The 24,595-nt window shown below is 39.2% G+C and overlaps 1 protein-coding gene across 1 annotated transcript in view; it reads right to left on the bottom strand.

The window, feature by feature from the left end:
* Positions 1–323: 323 nt before the first annotated feature.
* frmd5b (FERM domain containing 5b) overlaps positions 324–24,595 on the bottom strand; it is a 78,315-nt gene continuing 54,043 nt past the window's right edge. The window contains exons 2-14 of the mRNA XM_085265339.1: positions 19,002–19,106; positions 17,084–17,126; positions 16,882–16,960; positions 14,041–14,138; positions 11,602–11,725; positions 10,215–10,302; positions 10,012–10,100; positions 9,295–9,358; positions 8,779–8,870; positions 8,623–8,697; positions 8,448–8,516; positions 8,226–8,332; positions 324–3,796 (exon numbers count right to left, since the gene is read on the bottom strand). Of these exons, the coding sequence (XP_085121465.1) occupies positions 3,204–3,796; positions 8,226–8,332; positions 8,448–8,516; positions 8,623–8,697; positions 8,779–8,870; positions 9,295–9,358; positions 10,012–10,100; positions 10,215–10,302; positions 11,602–11,725; positions 14,041–14,138; positions 16,882–16,960; positions 17,084–17,126; positions 19,002–19,106 (1,626 nt within the window). The 3' untranslated portion in view covers positions 324–3,203. The remainder of the gene's footprint in view (positions 3,797–8,225; positions 8,333–8,447; positions 8,517–8,622; positions 8,698–8,778; positions 8,871–9,294; positions 9,359–10,011; positions 10,101–10,214; positions 10,303–11,601; positions 11,726–14,040; positions 14,139–16,881; positions 16,961–17,083; positions 17,127–19,001; positions 19,107–24,595) is intronic.

Here is a 24,595-nt window from a genome sequence, read left to right on the forward strand (position 1 = left end):
GCATTTAAAGCTCCACATTGAACACTACAGCAACTCTCAAAGCAATCATTCTTGTGTTAACTTTGAATAAGATTTGAACACATCAACTTTCTAAATCACCTACAGGAACCTGCAAAACTGAAATCCTTTTTTGCATACATAATTCATGCTTAATTTTTTTTTTTTTGTATGACATATGTCTATTCAGCATGTTGTACCATACCAGGTGCGATCCAAAAATTCTGCAACTCTGCCAAAAAAAAAAAAAAAAACAGTGTATAAACCATACCTGATAGAAATTAGGTCACTTTGTTTGATAATTACATTAAGTTTGGGCGGTGAGATGTAATTTCATGCATTTATTTCTTACAATTTAAGTCCAAAGATATTGACAGATTTCTTTCATTTCTTACAGCAGCATTTCTTTATCATGCAGAAAAACTGAAACACATTGTTGAAATTTCACTTTCTTCTGATATTGAGATATCGCAGGGATTAAGGGTTAAGGTAAACTTCTTTACACGTGTGTGTGGTTGTGACAAATAATACTTTGAAATGAAAATGAGCAATGGCTATGTTTTTAGGGTTTGTTTTCTTTCATTGCCAATTATCAAGATAATAATTCAAATTCAAACTAATAATTAAAATAGACTTTTTTCAGTTTGAATAATTTGCCCAAACAGAGGTTGGACTCTAGGCTTTTACATGGAAGTAGTTTTTTAAAATTTTTATTTCTTGTTAACAAATTTCTAAACGTTTTAATACAATAAAAACATGGTATTAATGTTAAAAATACAAGGTTTATTTGATATATTTATATTCATATAAATCCCCAAGCATGTGGTATCAGTTATTAATGTTGATAATCCATAGCTAACAGGCTGTGTCATGTTCATCATAAGGTCTGAATATGTTTTGCAGCTCCACAGAGATATTTTATTAGGGGCAATAAAACCCTTCACAGGGATTGATTGAATTTCATTTTTAGAATCTATGAACTTTTCAGGGAGACAAAATTGGGAAGGCATGCATGGATCTCTGGCTGTTGCCACAGCTGAGGTGGTTTGCTTCAAATGTGCTTCCTTTAAAGCTTCAGGGCATTAAGGGACAACCCGGTGTCGACCCTGGGGGAATTATTCAGTGTGCAACTTCATGAAAAATAGACTGGTCAGCTCCTGAACTGTTGTGGCGCCTGCAGGTTTGAACACTGTTGACTGTTTGGTCTTTGAGTTGCGATTCTCATCTCCAGTGATGAAAGTCAACATGATGGTTGGGTGAAAACAGAAAGTTCATCTTAGCTCTCTGCGTGAGTTTGAGGTCCATGATGACATTGCCCACAGGTAAGTGCAAGTGGTCAGACACCACTTCCAGGGAGCATTCTCAAAATGTCAACAGCACTGAAAGACGTTCAGATGTGTGCAACATGTGACCTAAGCCAAGCTAATATCAGGTATGATTTTTTGCTTTTTTATGGGCAGAGCCACAAAATCTTTTGATTGCTCCTTGTATACACACAGCATCCTAAGCACTTGTAGGCTTGTTGAAAGGGCAAACTGACCTCATAGTTTGAATTGATTCTGTTGCTCTGGGCTGTAAAGACACACTGTAGGCTAACCTGTGAAATACAAGAAATAAGGCCGGAGAAGGACAGCAGACTATTTTGCCATCTGTTGACACAAACTGACAGAAGTATGGGACAACAGCGGTTTCTTTGGTTGGTGTTGATGAAGGTTGCAGAACGACGTAAACATGACTTATCTTAGGCTCATTTGTGAGTGCAGGGCTGAAAACCATAGATCCACTGCAACAAAAACAAACGAAAAACAGCTTCAAGTACATTAAAAGTCACTGTGAGGAACTGTCAGTGCGTTAACAAGATGGTACAAAAATGATTTAAATATATTCAGCCATTACACATAAATGCATAACTTTTTTTAACAGAGCAGAGCTAAACAAAGGTGAATGACAGTCACTCAACATGGGTCTTCAACTAAAAACAAACTCTTAACTATTTACTGTTGGAAAATTGCACTAATATTTGCACTTTACAAAGGTAAAACAAAGTCAAATTTCCCTTGATAGAAAGGATCTGCTTTTTTATATTAACAGTATTGCACATCAAGATGAACTACTCCTACAGATTGCAGTAGTCAAAGAACTGACCAGACACTTGACTACCATTATAGCGCTAGCTCACATAGTCCCATCACCTTTATAACTACTGTAAAAGTAACTACAGCAAAGTGACAACTGTTCCTCACGCACAGAAGTTCATTGTAGTTATTAGAGTTATTTGGCTGCTATTTCTTAAACAGTAAACCTATAAACTCCATTACTTATTTATATCCTTAAAAAGGCTTAATTTCTAGTCATTGGATGATGAAACTTTAACAGTTCCCTAGTGTCTGGACAAAAACTGTCAGCAGATGTTTGGCCGCTAATAAAGTCTTCTGTCAGGGCAGCACCATCACACACCCGTGTCACAAAGCTACTACAACTAGTCGTTTAGCAGTGTTTTTAAATTGAATGTTTCAGATCTGGGATTGTAAAGTACATCTGGAGAAATGTGTAACGTCTATTTGCATCTGCCTAAGAATCGTATAAAACTATAATATTTGCAAACACGTTTGACTCAGGACTCATCTACATTCAGTAATGCTTATTCGTCAATTTCACGCTTTCTCTAAGCCCACCACCTGAAAACAGCAGCCATAATAACATTTAATCACCATGAATATTGTTGATTTGATATAAAAAACTGATGATATAGTCTGCCCTCCATTTTTAAATCTTTTAAATGTCTTAAACTCTCAGTTGCACCCCAACACCTCAGATCGTTTTGTATTACAGTGATGATACAACATATAAATTAATAAAAAAATAAAGGCAACTATTATCTGTGGTTGAAGAAGAGAACTCAGGCATACTTGATACAGTTTTCAAATTAAACCCAGCTCCTGTGATTTTGTGAAAAAATAAAATACCTTGATGACCTGAATTTCTAAAGTAACATTTCCTTTCCTCGTAGTGATGGTCAAACGTAATAAACAAGGCTCTTCAGGGGACAGTACGTGGCTTGTGACAGGATTATTCCTGGGAGAAGCTTAGTTGAAATCAGGAACAGAGCCATCCATTTCTCTCCTCTTGCCTTCTCTTCTGACCTGTCTGTTATCTGTATCCAATTTCCATGAGCGCAGGCCTTTGTTGAGTCATTTGGTCTGTTTTCACTTTGCCTCACTAACAAGGAAACCTCCCATCCATCGTAACTTACAGGCGAACCAGCGCCGCAGAGGGCAGAAGTATTCAAAGTGGAACTGCTGGAATTCAGGTGTCTTGCGGATGTCTCTTAAGAAGGCAATGTCCAGGTCCGACTCTGTCAGCATGATGAGAAGCAGCAGCAGGGCGAACAGAAGTCCAATGGTAACCAGGAAGAGACGCAACACGCTCAGGATAAACTTGTTGAGCTCCTCTACCTCGCTAGATGTTGCGGGCCTCCTCTTGACCATACGTTGTTCTCTCCTGCTGTGCCCAAATTCTGTGGCCTGCCCCTCTTTCGATGTCCCTGCCTCTGACTCCTCCTCGTCAATGCTGCAGGGGGCACCATTGAGGTGACGAGCCAAAGGCATCTCCATTCCATGTTCTGCCACGGGTGTAGGCAGCACGCTGTCAGAGGGGCTGTAGTTCTCATCTGAGATGACTGCTGACGTGCTTGCCTCACTGCCATCTACCGTCTGGCTCCTTGAAGGCATGAAGGAGTCGCCATGCGAAACTGAGCGCACCGGTGTGGAGTGAGCACTGTCTCGAAGGGACTCCAAACCTGACACAAACAGCAGGGAAAGACAGGAGTTCATAAGATTCAATAACCGGAAGGAAGTTTGGTGCTCCTTGCACCACTTAAAAAAGGGATTTTGTCTTAGATGTGGGATCCAGGACAATAACGAACTTTCATCTAAAAAGCACTAAACACTCTCATTAATACAGAGAAGACCCTCTATGAGCAAGCAGTTGGTGACAGGAAAAACTCCCATTTAACAGAAAGAAACCTCTGGCAGAACGGGCTCTGGGAGGGGCAGTCATCTGCTGTGACTGGTTGGGGCGTGAAGGGAGGGAGACAGGACAAAAGTGACACTGTGGAAGAAAACCAAAGACTAATAAAACTAATAATTAAATGCAGAGATTGTGTGAAAGCACAAAGAGAATGAAAACAGATGAGTGGAGAAGAGTGAAGAACTAAGGGAGAAGAAATACTCTTCTAACAGGCCCATTGCAGCATAACTAAAGAAGGATTAAGGGTCACCTGATCCAGCCCTAACTAAATTAAACAATATTATAAAAGGAAAGCTTTAACCCTAATCTTAAACATAGAGAGGTTGTCTGTCCCCAATGCGTGGATGTAGATGGATCCACATGTATTATTTGGCGCAGATTTTGTGCGAGACACCGTTCCAGATGCAATCCTCCTATTTATCCAGCCTGGAAAACAGCACTTAAGAGTACAGTAGGATTTGTGTCTCCCTCTGGTCTTGAACTATGGATCTTTCATGTGTGAACCACTACCCCATAAAATAGACTGTAGATTGCAAACCTACTTGATTGTTAAGTCATCATTTTGTATTGTTTTTCTCTTCTGAAAGCAGGCGGTATTAAAATACCTAGAATCGAGGACTGACTTACAGACTATCCATCATGTTGTTTTTGCAGGCTGATCTGGTAATATTGGAAATAACAGCTTTACACATGTAGGTGCCATTGCATTGGATAGGCAGTTTTTATAGGTATGCAGCAATTAATAGTTGCTCATGAATATCCACATAACTAGTAGATGCCTGGAAAAGACATGCTTATTATGTCTGAAAGTTATAGATATAAAAGTGGATATAAAGAACCTGTCCCTTATAGCACATAAAAGAGGAGGTCTAAAGGGAAATTACGTTCATTTGTTCCTTATTAATTAGTTCTGAAGCAAAGTTTCCACAAGCCTCTGGAGCTTGGCTTGCTGAGCTGCCAGAATATTCTGGTACATTTGTGCTTTCTTTAACACTGTGCTGACATCTCTTATGCTAATATAGTCATAAGGGAAGCTGGATTTCTTTTTAATGGCTAGCTTTTCACAACTTATGCGGAAGAAAATTAGCCTTCACATCATGTAATCTATGTCCAAGGAAATACAAATGGCAACTGTAACCCCAAAGCAAGCATGCAACATAAAACCGATGTCTTCTAGGAACTTACTCAGTTCTCATATTCTCACAGCTGCTTTTTGGAGGTTCATCACAGTGCAAACTTTCTATCTATCACATTAGATTTTAGCAATAGGTCTTACAGTCACTTAATACTGTAATGTTTTGAAATATAACCACAAAAAAATCACTTTTAAAAATCAGGAAATCTATCACAAAATATCTCAATCCAACAAAACCAGCCTGATTTTTACCTGCACGATTGCCTGCTGGGCTGCAGCCATGTAACTGGAGTGGAACAGCTAGCCTGGAAGGAGCCCTGGACTCCTGTCTTAACCCAGGTCCAGAGCCTGAGTTTGAAGATCCCCCCGGTAGAGCGGGGAAAAGGGGAAGGACTCCCAGAGCCTTGCCCAAAAGCCTGGGTCCCAAAGACAGCACACGCACCTTCACATCCCGATAACAATGGTTGATCATACGCAGATGAACATTCACCTTGGTCTTGATGCGGATCAAACACTTCACCATGATTACACAACAGCAAAAGCACTATTTCCAATTGAGTTTCTACACGTTTTCAACTGCTATCCTTTCGCTTTCTAAATCTTAAAACGGCCTCTTTGTATTCTGCCTGTCTGCTGCCTGTCTTTGTCTCCAACTGAGACTGGTCTAGCTAAGCAGCACTACTCCCTTCTATGCAGTAAGCTCCCACATGCTGTTAGGCGGGCTGACAGCAGTAGATAAATAGAAAGACAGTCAGAGTGAAAGACAAGGCCCAGGAATGTGGTCCCCTTGTGCCACAGTTCACCTCGACCTCCCCTCGTGCTGTCGGCTGTGACACACACAGCATGGTCCCTGACAGCAGGAGCTTTTTTCAGGCTGAGATATCATTGCCAGTTGAAATACCAGTACAAATATAGCAACACGACAAAACACAGGGGGGTTGCTTCCCTGCTGATACACTGGGGTGCAATGTCAGAGTCCAGGACAAGAACTAAGGCTGGTTTGATAAAATACATTTTTTCTATTTGCTTTTCTTTTTTGCAGACAGGCTATGTTGTAAGTTTATTAGTGTGACTGAGGCCTATCGGCAAAGAGTAAACTTACTCTCAGTGGCAGCATTGGCAAAAGGTTAATAGCCTGTTGGAGGAAAGGCAGGATGGTAAGTGCCCTTTATAAACTGACAGGATGACTTTCTCATGTCAAAATAATACCTGAGGCCAGTTGCTGATGGGCACTGCAGTGTGTGCACTTTTCAGTAAAGCACACCCTTTAGAGAAAGAGTGAGATCTCACAAAAATACAGAGAAAGCGACTGACATTTGCAAGTAGGTAGGCTGTTAACATGGAAAAGCACTTAGATTGCGCTCTTTCTCCATGCAGGTATTCACAACTATGTCTGATAGTGTTATAAGGAATCTAAAAAAAAATGCTGTGCCATTGCTGTGCAACCCAGATCAAATCACAGGATTAAGACAGTGATTCCCCCAGGGCACACTATAAGGCAGACTGTGATATCTCTAAATTAACCAATAAAATAATTTTTTAAAAGATAATAAAAATCTATATTTTGAGGTAAGTGTAATGCCTCAACACCAGGGCCCAAGATTTAATGGAAATCAGCAATTTAGCTAAGAAGTTTAGGTAGCTACAGTAAGACCTGGCCTAACTGGGAAGACTTTATATGTTTAAACAAGAAAAAAAGCACAGTGGATAAAGTGTTTATATTAGTAAACTAAAGGAAAAGAAATGAACTAAAACTATCTGAGCTATAGCAACATATTTAATACCTCCTGTATTATCAGGATTTGAGCAACCAAATATGGCACACAGGTTCCTCTTAGAACTCTGATGGTTCTTATGGGATAGATTTATAGTGCACCTCGGATTAACCATCTAAAGCAACAGACAGTGCACAAGACAAGTGAAGAAGAGAATGCAGGTATGGTGGAGTGGGTGGAGACGAGTGTCAGGGGGTGACTTGTGTGAAGGATAGCAGCAAAAGTGAATGGGAAGGCTTACAAGATGGTACTGATATCTGCTATGATGTGTGGTTTGGAGATGGTAGCACTAACAAAAAAGACAGGAGGCAGAGCTGGACGTGGCAGAACTGAAGTTTCTTTGTTGGGAACAAAGAGAATGGACAAGATTAGAAATGAGTATACCAGAGGGACAGCTCAGATCAAGCGGCTTCGATTCAAAGTTAGGCAAGGCTGAGATGGTTTGGATGTGCAGGTACTTTGTTTAAGAGAGGAGATCTAGTGGATATATTGGACAAAGGGTGTTGAAAATGGAGCTGTCTGGCAGGAGAAGAGGAACACCACAGAAAAGATTCATGGATATAGTCAGGGAGGACGTGCAGAGGGCTGGTGTGACAGACGACGACCTGTGGATAGGGTGAAATAGAGGCAGATGCCCTCTAAAGTGAGCAGCCAGAAGAAGAATACTTTTATAGCGCCTTTCTCTTCAGTGTGAGCAATCATGTCACCTTCTACTAGAAGTCTCGTTTACCCAGTCACATGAACATTCATACAGTGCCTTTATCTATGTCTTAGTGTTTTATCTAACTTTCACAAGCACTCTCACACTCAAATGGATTCCTCAGGGTTCAGTATGGAGGAGCCGGGGATAACAACAGTGGACCTTCCAGTTTGTAGAAAACCCGCTCTACCATCACAGCCATCACTTACCTATAGATATTGTGACGCCATCGTGTTACCTAGCAACCAACAGTCTAAAATGATCCATGTGCAGTATTTGTGCACTTATAAAGCCCAATAATAGCACTTGTATTTCATAAAGTAACAATAGCAAATAATTTATATCCACAAAAATGATATATTATGATGTCAGCATGTTAATAGTAACCATCCACTAATGGACTAACATCACTAACCAAACAATGCTATAGTATGAGCATATACTAGGTAAAATTATTGGTTAAACAGCCCTCTTTTTGCACACTTGCAAATACATATATTGTTTGGCAGTTTGAGGACTGACTCCCATGACTTCCACCAACACAGTGAGAGCTTCAGCTACACTTTGCTCTTGTGTTTGTGCGGTTTACCTTCCATAATGGAAATGTGCACAGCTCTTCGTCGGGTCCTTGGCACACTCGTTAGACGAGGGCCATGAGTGATGGATGGACAGCTCCTACTAGGCACCATACCAGCCCTGTGAGAAAACACATGTATGCATAAAGCCCCAAACAAACACATTTGACAGTGCATTCAGAGCTTAATCAATTTGTTACATAATTTAATCAATGCATGATTGTTATGATTGTTACCTGTGGATCTCCGGGGGGTCTCTCTTAATTTTAGCACTTTGTTCCATTACTTCTTTTGCAACCTTTCCGCTAAAAAACAGATAAACGTGACCACTACGGCAAGCACTGAAAACTCCCAATTGTACTTAGTATTCCCATATCATGCTTTGCAATAAACATATTGTTCTGTTGATACCTGTATCTAAAGCGACTACCCTTGAAGAAGAGGTTACTACTGGACACAGTGCGGACTTGGCTTGACTTCTCCAGCCTGTGAGTGAAAAACCATAAATACAGTCATTAGCTTAAATGAAAAGATACCTATTCAGTTTTTGTATGTAATTTTACTCACTTGTAGAAGGCCTGATTCTCCACCCCACACTTCCAAAGATGCTTGCAGGCCTCTGGTGTAGGTGCAAAGTAAGTCAGTATGATCTTCTTATCCTGTAACCAGTCCACTATATTAACTCATATTTGTGATGAAAGCAACATTCTTTTTCATCTAAAGGCTTTACATTCTCATTCAAACCAAAGCCTACATTGAGTTTTAGAATATGAGAAGGTGTCTATACAGATATATTTAAAGGGCACTGTAACCAATCAGCCAAAGAAAACCCAAAAGAAATAATCCTTCTGATCTAAACATCAACCGCCTCTAACACAGTGTCTTTATTTTACTCTTTTGTCTGCTAAAACCTATGGGTAGCACACAATTTTGTCAAATCCTTCCTCATTTATTTCCGCATTAAGAATATAGTACAGTGGCTCCCCAGTGGCAGAGTCTCCATGCATAAAACATGGACGCACTCATTTAACTTCCTGAGCTCCACAGGCTAGAATAGGCAGTTTTAATAATGAATACACATACCTCCTTCTGATTTGCATATATATGGAACGTCTTTGCTTCAAACTTAAGTTTGGTCACCTCCTCCCTGAGGTTAAAATAAAGAAGACAAACCAAACAGAGTAACAAAGAAATCAGACCAGAAAGAATAGGGGAGAAAGTGAGCAAAAGAAAGGAGAGACATAAACCAAAAAAGGCTGTAAAATATTAAGAGCTGTAGGTAAATTAACAGGGCTAACAGTGATTCATTTCTGTGCAAGAGCTGCAAGAGCTCAAATGCTGATTTGGAAACAACAAAACAAGTCAGATGCTGTGAAAACCTCGAAGCTTTCTCTGCGGTCTTACAAAGGTTACTGTTATCTTCTTGTATGGATAACTGGTTACTTTTTTCCTTTGGACTCTCTTGCATCACATTTCACAATATTTTAAAAATTGTACTGTACTTTGTGTGTTTTTTTCCAACAATGCGTGAAATTGTATTAAGTTTAGGATTTTATTTGTTCTTTTCTTTATTTAAAGCACTGAGGTCATTTTGAAGTGGAATGTAGCTGATATATTCATGGGCATAAAAGTTTAAAATAAGTTTAAATGTTAAAGTCTTTTGATGCTTAATTCATATTTGAGCTTTTTCTGCAACTGATGGGGAGATTTTATTTAAAATAAAGTCACTGTCTTGCTAGTACAAACCTTTGATATGAATATGATTATCAAGTGAAGTTTCAACTCTTCATCTCTACTCACCATTTGAGGAAGTGAACCCTCCTGTTTCCTTGCAGCACAGTGAATCCAAAAGGGGTGAAAGCCAAAAAAGCCGGGTTCCCAGACACATCCTGACAGCACATCCGTGTTTTTGTAAAAACATGGATTTGAGTTAACATTTTAAATCACAATGACATTCAGTCATTCATGTTAGGGTTCACTTTACTGTAAATCTTAATGATAACCTTGCATGGATGTGGGTCGACCCCATAGGTCTCCAACATCTGAGCCTTCTGAAGAAAGTTGAGCTCTGATGTTTCAGGAGTCTGACCTCTGAGAAAAAAGTTAAATAAATAAAGTCAACATACTGGGTTCTGTCACAACTCTTAATTCATGGAGACAGACTTATGTGAAGATTATCATTATCAAACTTGATAATGTGTAGCATCAGAAAGGTTTGGATGCTTTAATTTTCCTAAAGAAAAAGTCTCTAACCATCTACTTACTCTTTTAAATGTCTATAGCTACCAGGGTGTAAACTGTGCAGGATACATAATTAAATCTGTTCACTGTGTGTAAAGAATCAAACAAAAGCTTACTTCAGTTTTTAGCCCTGCAGGTCAAACTTTAAAGCAGTGACTATAATGTTCTAACAGCTGTTGTACTGACCACAGGAATGAAAGGATTATAAATCAATCTGCTGTCTACATTTTCTTCTATTAATAATCCTTGATGAAACTAGTGTATGAGTCACATTAGCTCAGCTGGAGAACATACTGTAGCTCTTTGTTTTTGCTCAGGCAGTCTGAAATAAACTGAATTAACGTCATTATCCCTTTGCCACACTCAAGTTTCTTGTATCTTAGCAAATTACACTGTTATTCTTATGCAAAATGTTTTACGGACAACCTTTGACACTTAACTCCAGGGAATGTACTTAATTATGGGAAGGAAATGAGCAACAGAGGGCAGTATAGGATTGAATCTATACCCAGTGCCAGCGTCCTCCTGGGTTTTGTACATTGTATATACAGCAAGTATAAGTTACTGTGGAGCTGTTTATTTGATTAAATCCTCTTTTGCCCAGGAATACTATCTGCAAGGTTCATCTTCCAACATTGTACAGAACATTGTACAATGTACTCCTAGTCTCAACATCACTGAGCTGGTCTTAAATTATCCAGTCAGTCTAAATCCACAGAAGAACTACAATTTTTCCAAAATCTTAAAACAAATTACCAGCACAGTAAAAAAAAAATGTATTCATGTTTTTTTAAACATTCTTTAAAGGTTTTGTACCACATGAAAAAACATCTAGGTACCTCTACATCACTGCTTTTAATTCACAATACCTGCTACATAATTAAAAGTTCAGAACTTTTTACAATATATAAGAAATTATGCTTGCCTATCTTGTCTTAATATCCTAAATGAGAATTCCAATGTTGCCGTATGTTGATCTAAAAGCATCCGCACTCATGTAAGTTAAATAAGAAGCTATATATTATATAGAATAGTTGATTGCATAGGTGCTCCAAGTCAGCTATGCTCTTGTGATGCCTGCACCTTGCCTCTGATAAAACTGAAGGAGACTACACAGGTATGCAGGCATCTGGACAGATGCCACCTTACATCAGCTCAGTTTTGTGGATCTCAGCAATCCGCCGCTCCAACTTCTCTGAGTGCTTCGGGAAGAACTGAAACTTGGAGCTGTAGCCCTCTGGATGTTTCCCAGGGTCATAGTCACCAATTTCAGCTGGAAAATTAAAAAGAAAGAAATAAAAGAAAAGGATGACTTTTTTAAATGATTTTATGTTTGGCTTTTTGCCTTGCCTTTATTTGATAGGTAAAGCTAAGTGTGAAACGATGACATACAGAAAAAGGCCAGAGTTGGAACTGGGACTGCTGAGGTAATAAATTAGATGGTGTATGTGCTACCAGCTGGCCCATGAGTCACTTTTTTGTGATGTAAGACCCTTCAACCAACTATGGGATAAAGAAATCGTAGCTAAATGCTATTGCTTGAACTTTCAAACAAACAACTGGACTAAATTATGTTCATCATACAGTTGTTGTTCTTATTAGCTCAGTTTAAAGATAAATTGTACAAGTTGAATAATCATGCACAGAGAGACAGTGTGTTCTCAGTATTAAGAGAATATTATCTCCGTCCTGCTGCCCAGCATATCTTTGAGCATGAAAATGTCACATAGAAAACAGTGAAAAATATTTTCACTTTGCCAATTTTGACATTAAAAGGTCTTTCCTTTTACTCAGAATTATTTCAGTTTATGTTGTGTTCAGCTACCAGTGACAATGTTTGACTTTCTCATTTATGTGGTTGGCCTTGACAGAAAAGAGTTTGTGCTGGGGTGCATGATACTGAAAGACATTTCTTTAAACTAATAGTAGTAAAAAGATTAAACTTAGATTATAATTTTTCAAGGTTAAAACATCTGCTCACGAATACACGAATCTTTATTCTGAATCAAAACTTTGACATTCAAACAAAGATCAACACAATGTAATATGTAAACATCAGTTTAGTGGAATTTATCAGAGTTGAAACCTTCAAATGTGTTATTTGTGTCTAAAGGATTGATGTGCAGCACGAGACAGCTATGGTAATTTACTTCAAATTAACATAGGTAGTAATTATTTAGCATAATTGGGCAAAAAGTCAATAACAAAATTTAAGCACACTGTAAAACGAGTGATTTGAGATGAGAATACTTTGCTCTTCCTCTTGGTTACTTCTTTCAAGTCTTGGAGAATATGACTCTTCTATACTGTAAAGGGGGACTCTGGCCAATATAGGTCCTTTCAGAGAAATGGTGTCCCTATTGGCGATTACATGTCACCTCAGATGGTGAAAAGTGTGACTCAGTGGTGGAAAATCCTGGTGGAATAGCTCTCATTCCTGGCTTCACAGCCTTCACAGAGCCATCCCACCCCCACCGAAAAAAGAAGACAGACTTAATAAAAAGAGCATAAAAGACAATGTGACTGAAAAAATATTTAAAAAGCATGTAAATCTGCAAAGTTTCTCAGTTTCATCTGAGCTGTTGTTGTGTTTGGTTTGGTTAGGTTAAGAAAAGTAGATCCACCATAAAAATAGGTGCTATGATAACCAGGCTAATGACAGCTAACTTAATTACAGTGCCAGCTGCAAAAGATTGGGGAAGTTTTTTGCCCATGTGATAGTATCAGAGTTGTGATTGTCGTAACTGCTGAGATGTTTTCCAACTCACAAATAAACTGTATACATTGCATTAAGTGTATATTATATATATGTAATGTTTTTAAGCCCCCGCAGATGAACTCTCTTTATCTGGTGTATAAAAATACAATATTTCTAAAGACTGGTGTGGTTGAAACCACATTTGTATTGCAGCCACTCAAGGCTTCTGTTTCTTATTCAAACTGTTATTCTCCCTCTCAAGTGATTATTGCTAAATAATTAAAAAACACAGTTCACCCAAAAAAATTACATTTCTTTTCTGGCCTGTTATTCTGTTTATTCGTCTACATTATTTTAGTGTGAAATGCACCATTTTGTTAATGCATGCGTTCTAAGGCACACTGCGGTTTGTATTATTTACTGTAGGAACATAAAGAGACACAGAGGACATTTAGAGTCAGGGAATGTCTGAGAGACAGAATCCTGGCAGCAGAGATGTTTGGTAGTGTGTGTGACAGGGAAACTGTTTCTTAATGCACCTCACCCCTCTGCATGTTGATGAGTCTAACACCCAGAGGAACCAGGAAGTCTTTTTGTCAGAACTCTCAGATTTGGTTTCAAAGCATGTAAACATCTTAAATTAAACTGATGATTTTTTTTTTACATTGAGTTTATCTAAGTTGCTTTTCATACTGTTATTTAAAAAAAAAAAATTCAGTTCAGCATAAAAACAACAAACTCCGATTCCCTTTGCAAACAACAGTATGAACCCTATGAGTCTTCAGCTTTTAAACACACTCTGCTCACATGTTTGCACACAACCACACAGTGAAATATATGTTTACAGTATGATTAAACATACTCGTCTCAAAAAAGGTTGTTTGTCATACCTTGTAATATATAGGCAGCCAGCAAAGCTGCATCTGATGTCTTGCACAGGAGGCGGCCGTGGTAGAGATCCCTCTTAACCTGCAGGAAGACAAGATATCTGTGGAGTGGAACACAGAGAAACTGATTTGGGTCATTACTCATAGGACGTCTAGATGTTTACAATTTAAAATTAAAGTGCCTTTTGAGGCTGCGTATATAGTATATGGGAAGTCACTGTTAGAAGATGAAATTCTGAGAGTACCAAATAAGAGCTGAGGCTGACTTCTATAAAGTGTTTAGAGTGAAAGACATGATGACAGATTATGACACGAGTGTTTTAAGGCGACTTGAGATTGTATGTCTGTGTTTACTACGAATAAGCAACCTTGTAGACCACAACCACAGTAAAATGTAAAATACATAAATGTAACTTTTGAAACCTTATTAGAATACTCAGGCCTTTTTGTAGCCCATTTTTTAATTCACTTATAACACAATTTATGAGAAAAATGAGTCATCATCTTATGTCCAGGCTTCTAAAATGGACTGGTCATGCATTTAAGAAGGTGAAAATTTATTCTAATTTCACACAGAGCATGAGCATCCATCCATCCTCTGCTGCTTCAGCCTTTCCCAGTTTCTCTACATGTTCATGAAGAGCCTGAAGAGGGTGTGAGACAGAGCACACCCTGGACAGGTCTGGACCAGTCTGTCGCTGGAGTTTCGAGCTTATACATAATCATTTTGGGAATTGAGATTGATTTAAAATATGATTGCAGTTTCATGGACAAACCCTCTGGGTACAACTTCATCTTCTGGTCTCTTCTACAACATCCAAGAATTCCTGTCTGTCATTTTGCTCACCCTAAATTCATTTCATACGGCTGTGATTCTGCTTCTCTCCAAGCAGCAAAGCAATAAATAGCATAGAAGTATTAAGCATTGCTGGGAAAAAGTGTGGTTATTGAGCATTTTACATTACTGAGGTTATTACTTGTTGTCTTCAATGTGTGCAAGTTTCATACAAGGTTCATTTTTATGTAATTTCTACTGCCTTTGCCACCTCATTGCTCACAAAATCTTGCATGGTACCCAAGTTTCTTTTACAATACACAAAAGCAGGATTGCTGTGAAATAACTGGTATTATTTAGATATATTTTTGCTTATCCGCTATGCATTCATTTGTCTGTAAAAGCCTCTAGTCGGAACAGATGGATGAGGATGGAGGGGCTCTGCCTTGCCGGCGCGCTGGTCTATCAAAATGAGCTGGATTGTGAATAAGAGATTTCATTGCATGGCAACCAGTCGAGGGATGTGATTTACAGGGATCTGTGCACTTGGAAGCTCTCCGGCTCACGCCTCACAGCAGTTTGTTCAGCTGTCACAGATGCTGCACGCCATACAGTAGTGGCACAGAGCTTCATGACACCACGGCTTGCACAAAAGGAAACACTCAAATCCTCTCTGCACACAGGCCATTGTGCTGAACTCGGAGTACTCTTACAAATTGAAAAGCGTGGGTTTCTGCCCCTTCATAACCACTTGCCCATTTTAATACTGGACTTTAGATAATTTATAGGGTCATTTTGGCTCATTAATAAAGAGGCCAAGTTGAAACCCATTTTCAACGTTCCCATTAAAATTGCTATTATACTTTCCAGGGTTTTTTTTCCTTAAGCGAATAACAATTTACTGAAAAGGATTCCTTATTTAAAATCAAATAGGATTTCCTAAAAATCTCGTTTAAGTTGCAGTGGTATTATTCATTCTTCCATTTTGTAAAAGCCAGCTACAGAAGCATAAAAAGGCATTATCTGATTGGATTTTATGAGATAAGTAAGGGCAGAAGAAAAAGATGTCTTCCCCACCCCTTTTTGGTTCAATAAAAGTCTCTCTTTGCTGTGGAGACTTTTATTATTTTACATCTGCCATTTAAGTTTGATCTGTGTCAGCATTTCTTAGATTGTTGAGTGTAAGAAGCAAAAAGGTAGACATCTATACACATTTCCTGCTTTAAGTTGTGTTAAAAAGGAATATTCCACACACATATAATAATAATAATAATAATAATAATAATAATAATAATAATGTAAGCTAACTTGAAGCACAACAAAAGGAACTCAAGTTTGCCCTTCAGTATTTTCTAATGCCCTGAGCTCCAAATAAAACGAGGCTGACACTGCAGTTTTTTTTCATTGTGTGTCTGTAATTTGTTTTTTCTCTCTTTTCTATGAGCGTCATGATTGGCAGTCCCATTTCAGTGTAATGGCAGACGTCTTGACCCTATTCTGAAATTGCAAGTGACAGATCCCCGTGACCTGATAGAAGGAAATTTGCAAGTGAAAATGAGTCGCTCAGTTTTCTTGGTATGCATTAAATCCCCCTTTTTTCTTGCACATCTGGTTTTTATTTGAATTTTTTACATTTGTTAACTATTTATTTTTTCTAGTTTTCCCAGTAGTCAATACAAATGGCTGCAGACAGTGTGACATTAGCATACTTGCTTGTTGTAATGAAGGCATTTAAGTCATGTAGAAATGCAAAACATGACTGTGAAGAGATGTGAACTGGCAGGCAGTTGTAAAAACTGACACCTTACAGTCAAATATCATTTGTTGATGGCATATTTTATTACTGTGTGCACCTCTGCAATGTGTCATTTTGTTTGTATTTGCTCGATTACTGTGCAAAAAGTTCAACTGTTATCTGCAGATGAAAATTAGCTCTAAGCAAATTCAGGTATAAGACATAAAATTATCATATTTTAAACTTCAAAAGGTCTCCCATAGAAGAAGAATATGATATAAATTAACCCCACCTTTTCCCATGTGGAGCCGACTAAGCCATCTTAATGTCTTACCTGGTGATTTCCTCTTTCAGGGCAGCGGGGTCAGGTGGGTAAAACTTGACACGCAAACACATGGTGAATGGAGGCTGGGCTACAAACAGGAGATATATTTCTTTCAGGGGTTTTACTCTAATCAACTCTGGACATCTTGGAAAATGAATAAACCAAAAACAGTATCAACAAACTCATCAGGGATCTCAAACTAAATACTTACATTTCATTTGTTTGGCAATTGACTTTGTAAACTCCAACCAGTGCTGTAGGGAAGAGAAAGAGAAGTAAAGACCTGCACTTTTAACACTGATTCGATATCTGCCAAACTGTCAGTCTGGGGTCTGATTACTCAGCAGCTGAGCATGATGACTTAAAATCTATAGCTGGAAGGCACAGTAGAATTACTCCCATCGCCTCGCCTTCTGTTTGTTTAGACTCCCTCCAATACAGTCACCATGCAGAGAAAAGAAAGACATTTAGAAGATAATCAGGACAGTGCTGCTTTTCTGTTTATTTTGAGCACCAACCATCAAGATTCATTAGTGGTTTTAATCAGTGAGATAATTACAGTTTGACAATGGGGCACGGAAGTCAACACAGGGTAGCCAAAGATGCTATAAAGAAAGGGCGATTGGCTGAGGCAAGGTCGGTTAGTTTTCTGGGGCAATTTTTTTTGAAGATTTTTGTTCTCTACAAGATCTGCCTCCTTGAGATATCAACCTGGTAAATAATGCATGTGTAAAACGCAATGCTGAATAGCCCTCAAGGTATCTCCTATCTTTTCATTGTGTTGAGCTAGAGTTGAAAGATTTACACAAAGATCCAGCAGAAAGTCTTATCATGTCTGACTATCAAATGCAGTCATACATGATGGGAATGGTGATGTGAAATGCTGTACAACAAAGCATCGTTATTCCAGGTTTATTTCTGAATCATCCACTATCTCAGAGCCTATTGGATTGCACATTCTTAGCATTAAATAGCATATGTTTCGCTTATGACTTTGTGTATTTAGAGGCTGTAAAGTAACCGCCATCCAAAAATGGGTGGTTGTTGGATTACTGGTGGAGGCTGAAAAATGTAAAAATATCACCACTGAAGTAAAATACTGAAGTGACCTTTGAGAGTGTAAAAAGAACAAAGCTTTTTAGACCTTTTAAAGAATTTGTAATCTTATTTACAGTTAAAGGTTGAATAATTAAGGAGTCCTCAGTTCAAGCTCTGCAAATCTACCTATCACTGTATCATTTTTCCCTTTAATTCACATTCACTTCAGTCAAAGAGGTTGGCTTTTTGCCAGCTTTTATTATTAATCTGTAGATCTACCCATCTGTTCAGAATCCTTAAATAGACCCAAATGCTTTCTTATCCTTGCATCAGCTTCCCATTATTTTCTTCAGCGCTTTTAAGATTTATATTTGAATATGGTTATCCTTTAAATCCAGCGTAGCGAATGAATCTCAATGCTGTATAACCTTTTTGAGGCATAAAATGGATTTTTGAGGACAAGGACCCAGCTAACGTGTGCTCACAAATGATCTAAAAGGTGAACAAAACCTCAAATAATGTAAGAAACTTAACAAGAGATAATTATTGCTGGGAAATGTAGATATTAAAAGGTTGGGTTTTATTGACAGAGGGAAATTTTTTTAACTTGTTTTATTTTATTTTTCTATTTGATGGGTTTGTTATGAACAGGGGTGCATATAAGTGGTCCGCAGATTCGCATGCGCTGTCAAAATAAAAAACGCGCACCAGATAAGAAGTTGCAACGCGCGTTTGCGTACATACGATTTTCACGGCACATTCCGCACCACATCTCTGTGCGTTCATCATTTGTTTGAAGCCAGCTCACCTCCTGCAAACACTTTTCGAAGAATACGCGCTTCTTTTGCGGTTCGGGCTCCTTCTGACATTTCTTTGAAGGCGGAGGAGCATCAAAGCAATTGCTTAAAGGAGCTTGCTTCTTCAACATCTTTAAGAGTTCTAAACAAATGTCTGTCCTCCTCCAGAAAATCTTCTGTACACAAACGCGCGTTGCAACTTCTTATCTGGTGCGCGTCTTTTATTTTGACAGCGCATGCGCACCTGCCGACCACTTATGTGCACCCCTGGTTGTGAAGAAGATTCATACTTACTCTCTGCTTGTCTGGGTCAACATATCTGATGCCAAAGTAGTCTTTCTCCAGCAGGTTAAGATGGTGGCAGATGAGGTCAAACAAGTACTGTCCTTTGGCGTCCCGCTGAAAGAGACGTGACATGAGATAGTATTAGAAGATTCAACCAATGTGCCCATTACTGAGGGATATTAAAGTCAGAAGGGTAGGGGAAAGACATGACTGAACAGTCTCCATCCTCCCTCACAGTAGTTGCATACTGGGACACAGTTAATGAACCCCAAGCAGATCAATGTTGTTTACTGTGCACACAAACACGTGGAATCAAAATCTAGACTCCACATTACAGACAGAGCAGCAAACAGCATCATGCATTATAAAATGAAGAGGACATTTAAAGACATAATAATCGTGCCACATCGAGCTGATTTATTTCTGTCTCATCAGGAAGTCAATCTTTTTTTTTCTGTTCTTTTTGAGCCTCTGAAAAGTCAAAACGGCCACCAGAAAATGTTTTAATATTTTACTACCCTCAAGGGAGATATATGAAGGCTATCAAATATTCATATGGAGGCAGCAGCCATCTGTGAATGCTCTGAAACATTACTGCAGCAGAAAAAGTCCCGAAAAAGCAGCAAGACAGTGAGTAGGCTCACTGCAGACTGGAAAGAAGATATAGGCCTTGTCATGCAATGCAGCCAAAAAATCTAAATTTATGACAATTTTTTTTAGATTTCTTTTTGTTTCTGTGGGCCTGTACTTGACCAAAAGAGTGAAGATGGACTGGAAAGGGGGAGAGATAGACGGGGAGATGAAGTGAAGCAAAGGGCCAGAGGATGAATCAAAGTCAGGTCACTGCATGGAGAAATAAGTCTTAAGTGAATGGTAGACACGCTGAGCCAGGTGTGATATGGGGGAGCCCCAGGATACTGTAACACACACACACACACACACACACACACACACACACACACACACACACACACACACACACACACACATATATATCAGATGTGACAGTTAACGTTATTCACTTTTGGAACTAGCAGTTTAACTCAGAGTAAATATGGCTTTACAAAAAGCTGCATGTACCCAATGTGACTCATTGAAAATCTATTTTAGTGAAGTCTTTATTTAGATTTAACTACATCATTAAGACGCATAGCTCCCACTGAATGCAAAATGAACCGTGAGAAGTAATTTGGTGTGTTATAACAGTGCCAACAAAAATCATCTGTGATGGACAACACTGCAATATTTCACCCCTCTTGGGCTTGTAGTATAGACCAAAAGTGATGTTGAGAAAGAAAAGGGAACAGTTACCTTAACTGATTTAAAAAGGGGTTTTCGTGACATACACATGCATTTCACATACACTTCTCCTATGTTGAATGAATGGACTTCAGTCAGCTAGGAGCAATAGGTGTGGTCATGCACTGAAAAATGCAAACGAATTGTGAACATTTATTAGACCACCACCCAGTGTAAGGTTTATATCAGAGCTGCTCTAAACTCACAGTGTTAGTAATTACCAAAATATTTTTTTATGTTGCTGTAATGGTTACATCAGTATGCACAATCAATATGATATTTTTAATGCTAAAATTATTGTTATTATCCATTCATATTTAAATTTTCTGTTTTAAAAAAGCAGAACAAATAGTAAAGCAGTAAATCGGGGTTTTTTAAAACACCAAAATTGCATTAATTTACTTGCATTTCAAAGAGGTAAATTAATTTAGTGGTTGAACGTTATGCTTGATTAATTTTTGACTTCTCAGTGAAGTTTGCTGTGCTGGTTGAAATCTGGTTATAAAAGCATGAATTTAGTTTGTTACAGTTTGCCTAAAAATATGTTAAATAAATATATATATTTTTTACTATTTTTTTACTATACGGGTGGTCCAATAGCACTGTAAATGGAAATTAAGTATATGTGGCAAAAAAAGAGTTTGTATAATTCTAACAAGCTTGAAAGTCAACATTTAGTCTGACCACCTTTATTCTTCAACACAGCCTGAACTTTCTTAGGCAAGCTGTAATTTCTTCAAGTAGTCTACAGGACGTCTCGAAGGACATTCAAAGCTCTTCTTTGGCTATTGCTGCCTTTTGTTTCATTCTATGTCAAGATGATCCCACAGTGATTCAATGATGTTGAAATTCAAGCTCTTAGGACGCCAGTCTATGACTGATAATGTTCCATTGTGTATTTTTATATTCAGGTATTAGGGGTGGGAATCAAGAACCAGTACTTTTAGACGTCCGGCTCCCAGCAGTTCAATTCCTTGGAATTGTTAGCCTGCTTGCCTTTCAATTCCATTCACAGCTCCGGCACAAGTACTACAATCAGCTGACTTCAGTGTGTGTGCTGGAGGAGAAAAATAGTGGTGACATCTACAACGTGGATATGAACATTATTTTTATTTTTATTGCACAAAAGGGTGAGAGCACAATGGTAAAGTGCAAACTGCATCCAGAACAGACACAACTGCATTTAGGGTTGCCAACTCTCTGAAAAATAAATAAGGGACACCTCGTGGCCAGGGCCGGGCGACCCAGTTGTCTTCACCTTTCCCAGTGTGGTGAATTTTCTAGCTCTTTTTTTGTGTGTGAAATTATTTTTTTTTAACCATTTGACTTGAAGTTTATTTAAGTAGATGCATATTCTATTCTTTGTGATATGAACACATGTGAAACAAGTGATCATTTAGCCATTTATTTTTAGCTCAAAATGACAACATTAACACAGTAAAACAGGTCTCTTTCTTAAACAGAAGCCTGTCATGCTTAACTTTTGGGAATATAAGTAAATCTTTCTTTAAAAGAACTCTGTCCTGCTTAACTTAAAATAATAGAAAATAATAGAAAGAAAAACATTCTTGTAACAGTGCACATTTAGTGCATTTAGTACAATTGGCTTCAGGTATTATTTCAGCTTTTCTAATGCTAATCAGCTGCTCCTGTTTGTAAACCCGCTTGCTCCCATGATTACGCATCTTAACTCATCATCATTATTCATCTATGTATTACTTTTATGTATTAGTCATCAATTTGTTGTAATCATCTATCCTTGCAGTTGTTTATTACACAAAATAAGTTATATTATCACACTTCTGGCCACATAGCGCTGATATTCACTGCACATGCCCATATTAACTTTTTCCAGCCAGGTGTTTTCCTTTTCCCATTCTTCCCTTTCTCTGAGGGGAACAAACATTGCTGCTCTAATGCTGGGCTTACACTGTGCGATTTTTGGCCCATTTTGAGACGATTTTTGAGTAGTGCGACCGATTTGGTGATCAGACCGATTTTGGCCTTCATCGTGCGTCGTGTAGTATACGTGGGGTAACGAGAAGTGATTAACACCTCACGACCAGCTCCCGATCATCAATCGCTCGTGAGGGTCTCACCACAGCCGCTCACACTGCTCACGCGCAAACACGTACAGTGGGGCAAAAAAGTATTTAGTCAGCCACCGATTGTGCAAGTTCCCCCACTTAAAATGATGACAGAGGTCAGTAATTTGCACCAGAGGTACACTTCAACTGTGAGAGACAGAATGTGAAAAAAAAATCCATGAATCCACATGGTAGGATTTGTAAAGAATTTATTCGTAAATCAGGGTGGAAAATAAGTATTTGGTCAATAACAAAAATACAACTCAATACTTTGTAACATAACCTTTGTTGGCAATAACAGAGGTCAAACGTTTACTATAGGTCTTTACCAGCTTTGCACACACAGTAGCTGGTATTTTGGCCCATTCCTCCATGCAGATCTTCTCGAGAGCAGTGATGTTTTGGGGCTGTCGCCGAGCAACACGGACTTTCAACTCCCGCCACAGATTTTCTATGGGGTTGAGGTCTGGAGACTGGCTAGGCCACTCCAGGACTTTCAAATGCTTCTTACGGAGCCACTCCTTTGTTGCCCGGGCGGCGTGTTTTGGATCATTGTCATGTTGCAAGACCCAGCCTCGTTTCATCTTCAAAGTTCTCACTGATGGAAGGAGGTTTTGGCTCAAAATCTCACGATACATGGCCCCATTCATTCTGTCCTTAACACGGATCAGTCGTCCTGTCCCCTTGGCAGAAAAACAGCCCCATAGCATGATGTTTCCACCCCCATGCTTCACAGTAGGTATGGTGTTCTTGGGATGCAACTCAGTATTCTTCTTCCTCCAAACACGACGAGTTGAGTTTATACCAAAAAGTTCTACTTTGGTTTCATCTGACCACATGACATTCTCCCAGTCCTCTGCTGTATCATCCATGTGCTCTCTGGCAAACTTCAGACGGGCCTGGACATGCACTGGCTTCAGCAGCGGAACACGTCTGGCACTGCGGGATTTGATTCCCTGCCGTTGTTGGTCCCAGCTCTCTGCAGGTCATTCACCAGGTCCCCCCGTGTGGTCCTGGGATCTTTGCTCACCGTTCTCATGATCATTTTGACCCCACGGGATGAGATCTTGCGTGGAGCCCCAGATCGAGGGAGATTATCAGTGGTCTTGTATGTCTTCCATTTTCTGATGATTGCTCCCACAGTTGATTTTTTCACACCAAGCTGCTTGCCTATTGTAGATTCACTCTTCCCAGTCTGGTGCAGGTCTACAATACTTTTCCTGGTGTCCTTCGAAAGCTCTTTGGTCTTGGCCATGGCGGAGTTTGGAGTCTGACTGTTTGAGGCTGTGGACAGGTGTCTTTTATACAGATGATGAGTTCAAACAGGTGCCATTCATACAGGTAACGAGTGGGGGACAGAAAAGCTTCTTACAGAAGACGTTACAGGTCTGTGAGAGCCAGAGATTTTCCTTGTTTGAGGTGACCAAATACTTATTTTCCACCCTAATTTACAAATAAATTCTTTACAAATCCTACCATATGAATTCATGGATTTTTTTTCACATTCTGTCTCTCACAGTTGAAGTGTACCTCTGGTGCAAATTACTGACCTCTGTCATCATTTTAAGTGGGGGAACTTGCACAATCGGTGGCTGACTAAATACTTTTTTGCCCCACTGTAAACGTCGGTGAAAAAGACGGAGCAGCACGGCTGTGCAGCGTGTGCACTATCCACAAGCGATGGAGGCACAACTTGTAGAACTTTGGAAAGCTCATCCGAGCCTTTTCGATGTGGCATCACAAAATTATCACGACCACAACAACTGTGAAAATAGTTGGATTTACACTGCTGCTCAATCACAGCTGCCTGATAAATGTTTTTCATTATCAGTTTAGCAAAGTTGATGGTGGTGGTGTGTCTGTGTGAGTGAAAGACAGAGAGGGAGAACGACAGATTTTCTGTTATAACCTTCATTTTATGGAGGCACAGTGTGAGCACTCAGGTCGCATCGGGCGGTATAGTGTGAGACCTGCATCGTGACCTATGAACTTCTAACCTCTGCGAGTCAATCGTGCAGTTTGAGCAGGAGCTGAATAACGTGACTGAAAAAATCGCACAGTGTCTGCCCAGCTTTAGGTGTACTGTCGTCCGAGACTTGCACCGCAGTGTCGGCGTTTGGTTCCCTGTTGGCCATGCTTGTTGTTGTGGTCATCTGTTGTCTTCCGGTATTTTCTCCGCAAGTGACCTTTCCTCGACCAATGAGATGAGCGGTAATC

The sequence above is a fragment of the Mchenga conophoros genome, linkage group LG1 (genome assembly GCF_057382185.1).
Source record: "Mchenga conophoros isolate Kocher_MC1m ecotype Shallow Benthic linkage group LG1, M_conophoros_male_GT1.1, whole genome shotgun sequence".
Taxonomy (NCBI): Eukaryota; Metazoa; Chordata; class Actinopteri; order Cichliformes; family Cichlidae; genus Mchenga; species Mchenga conophoros.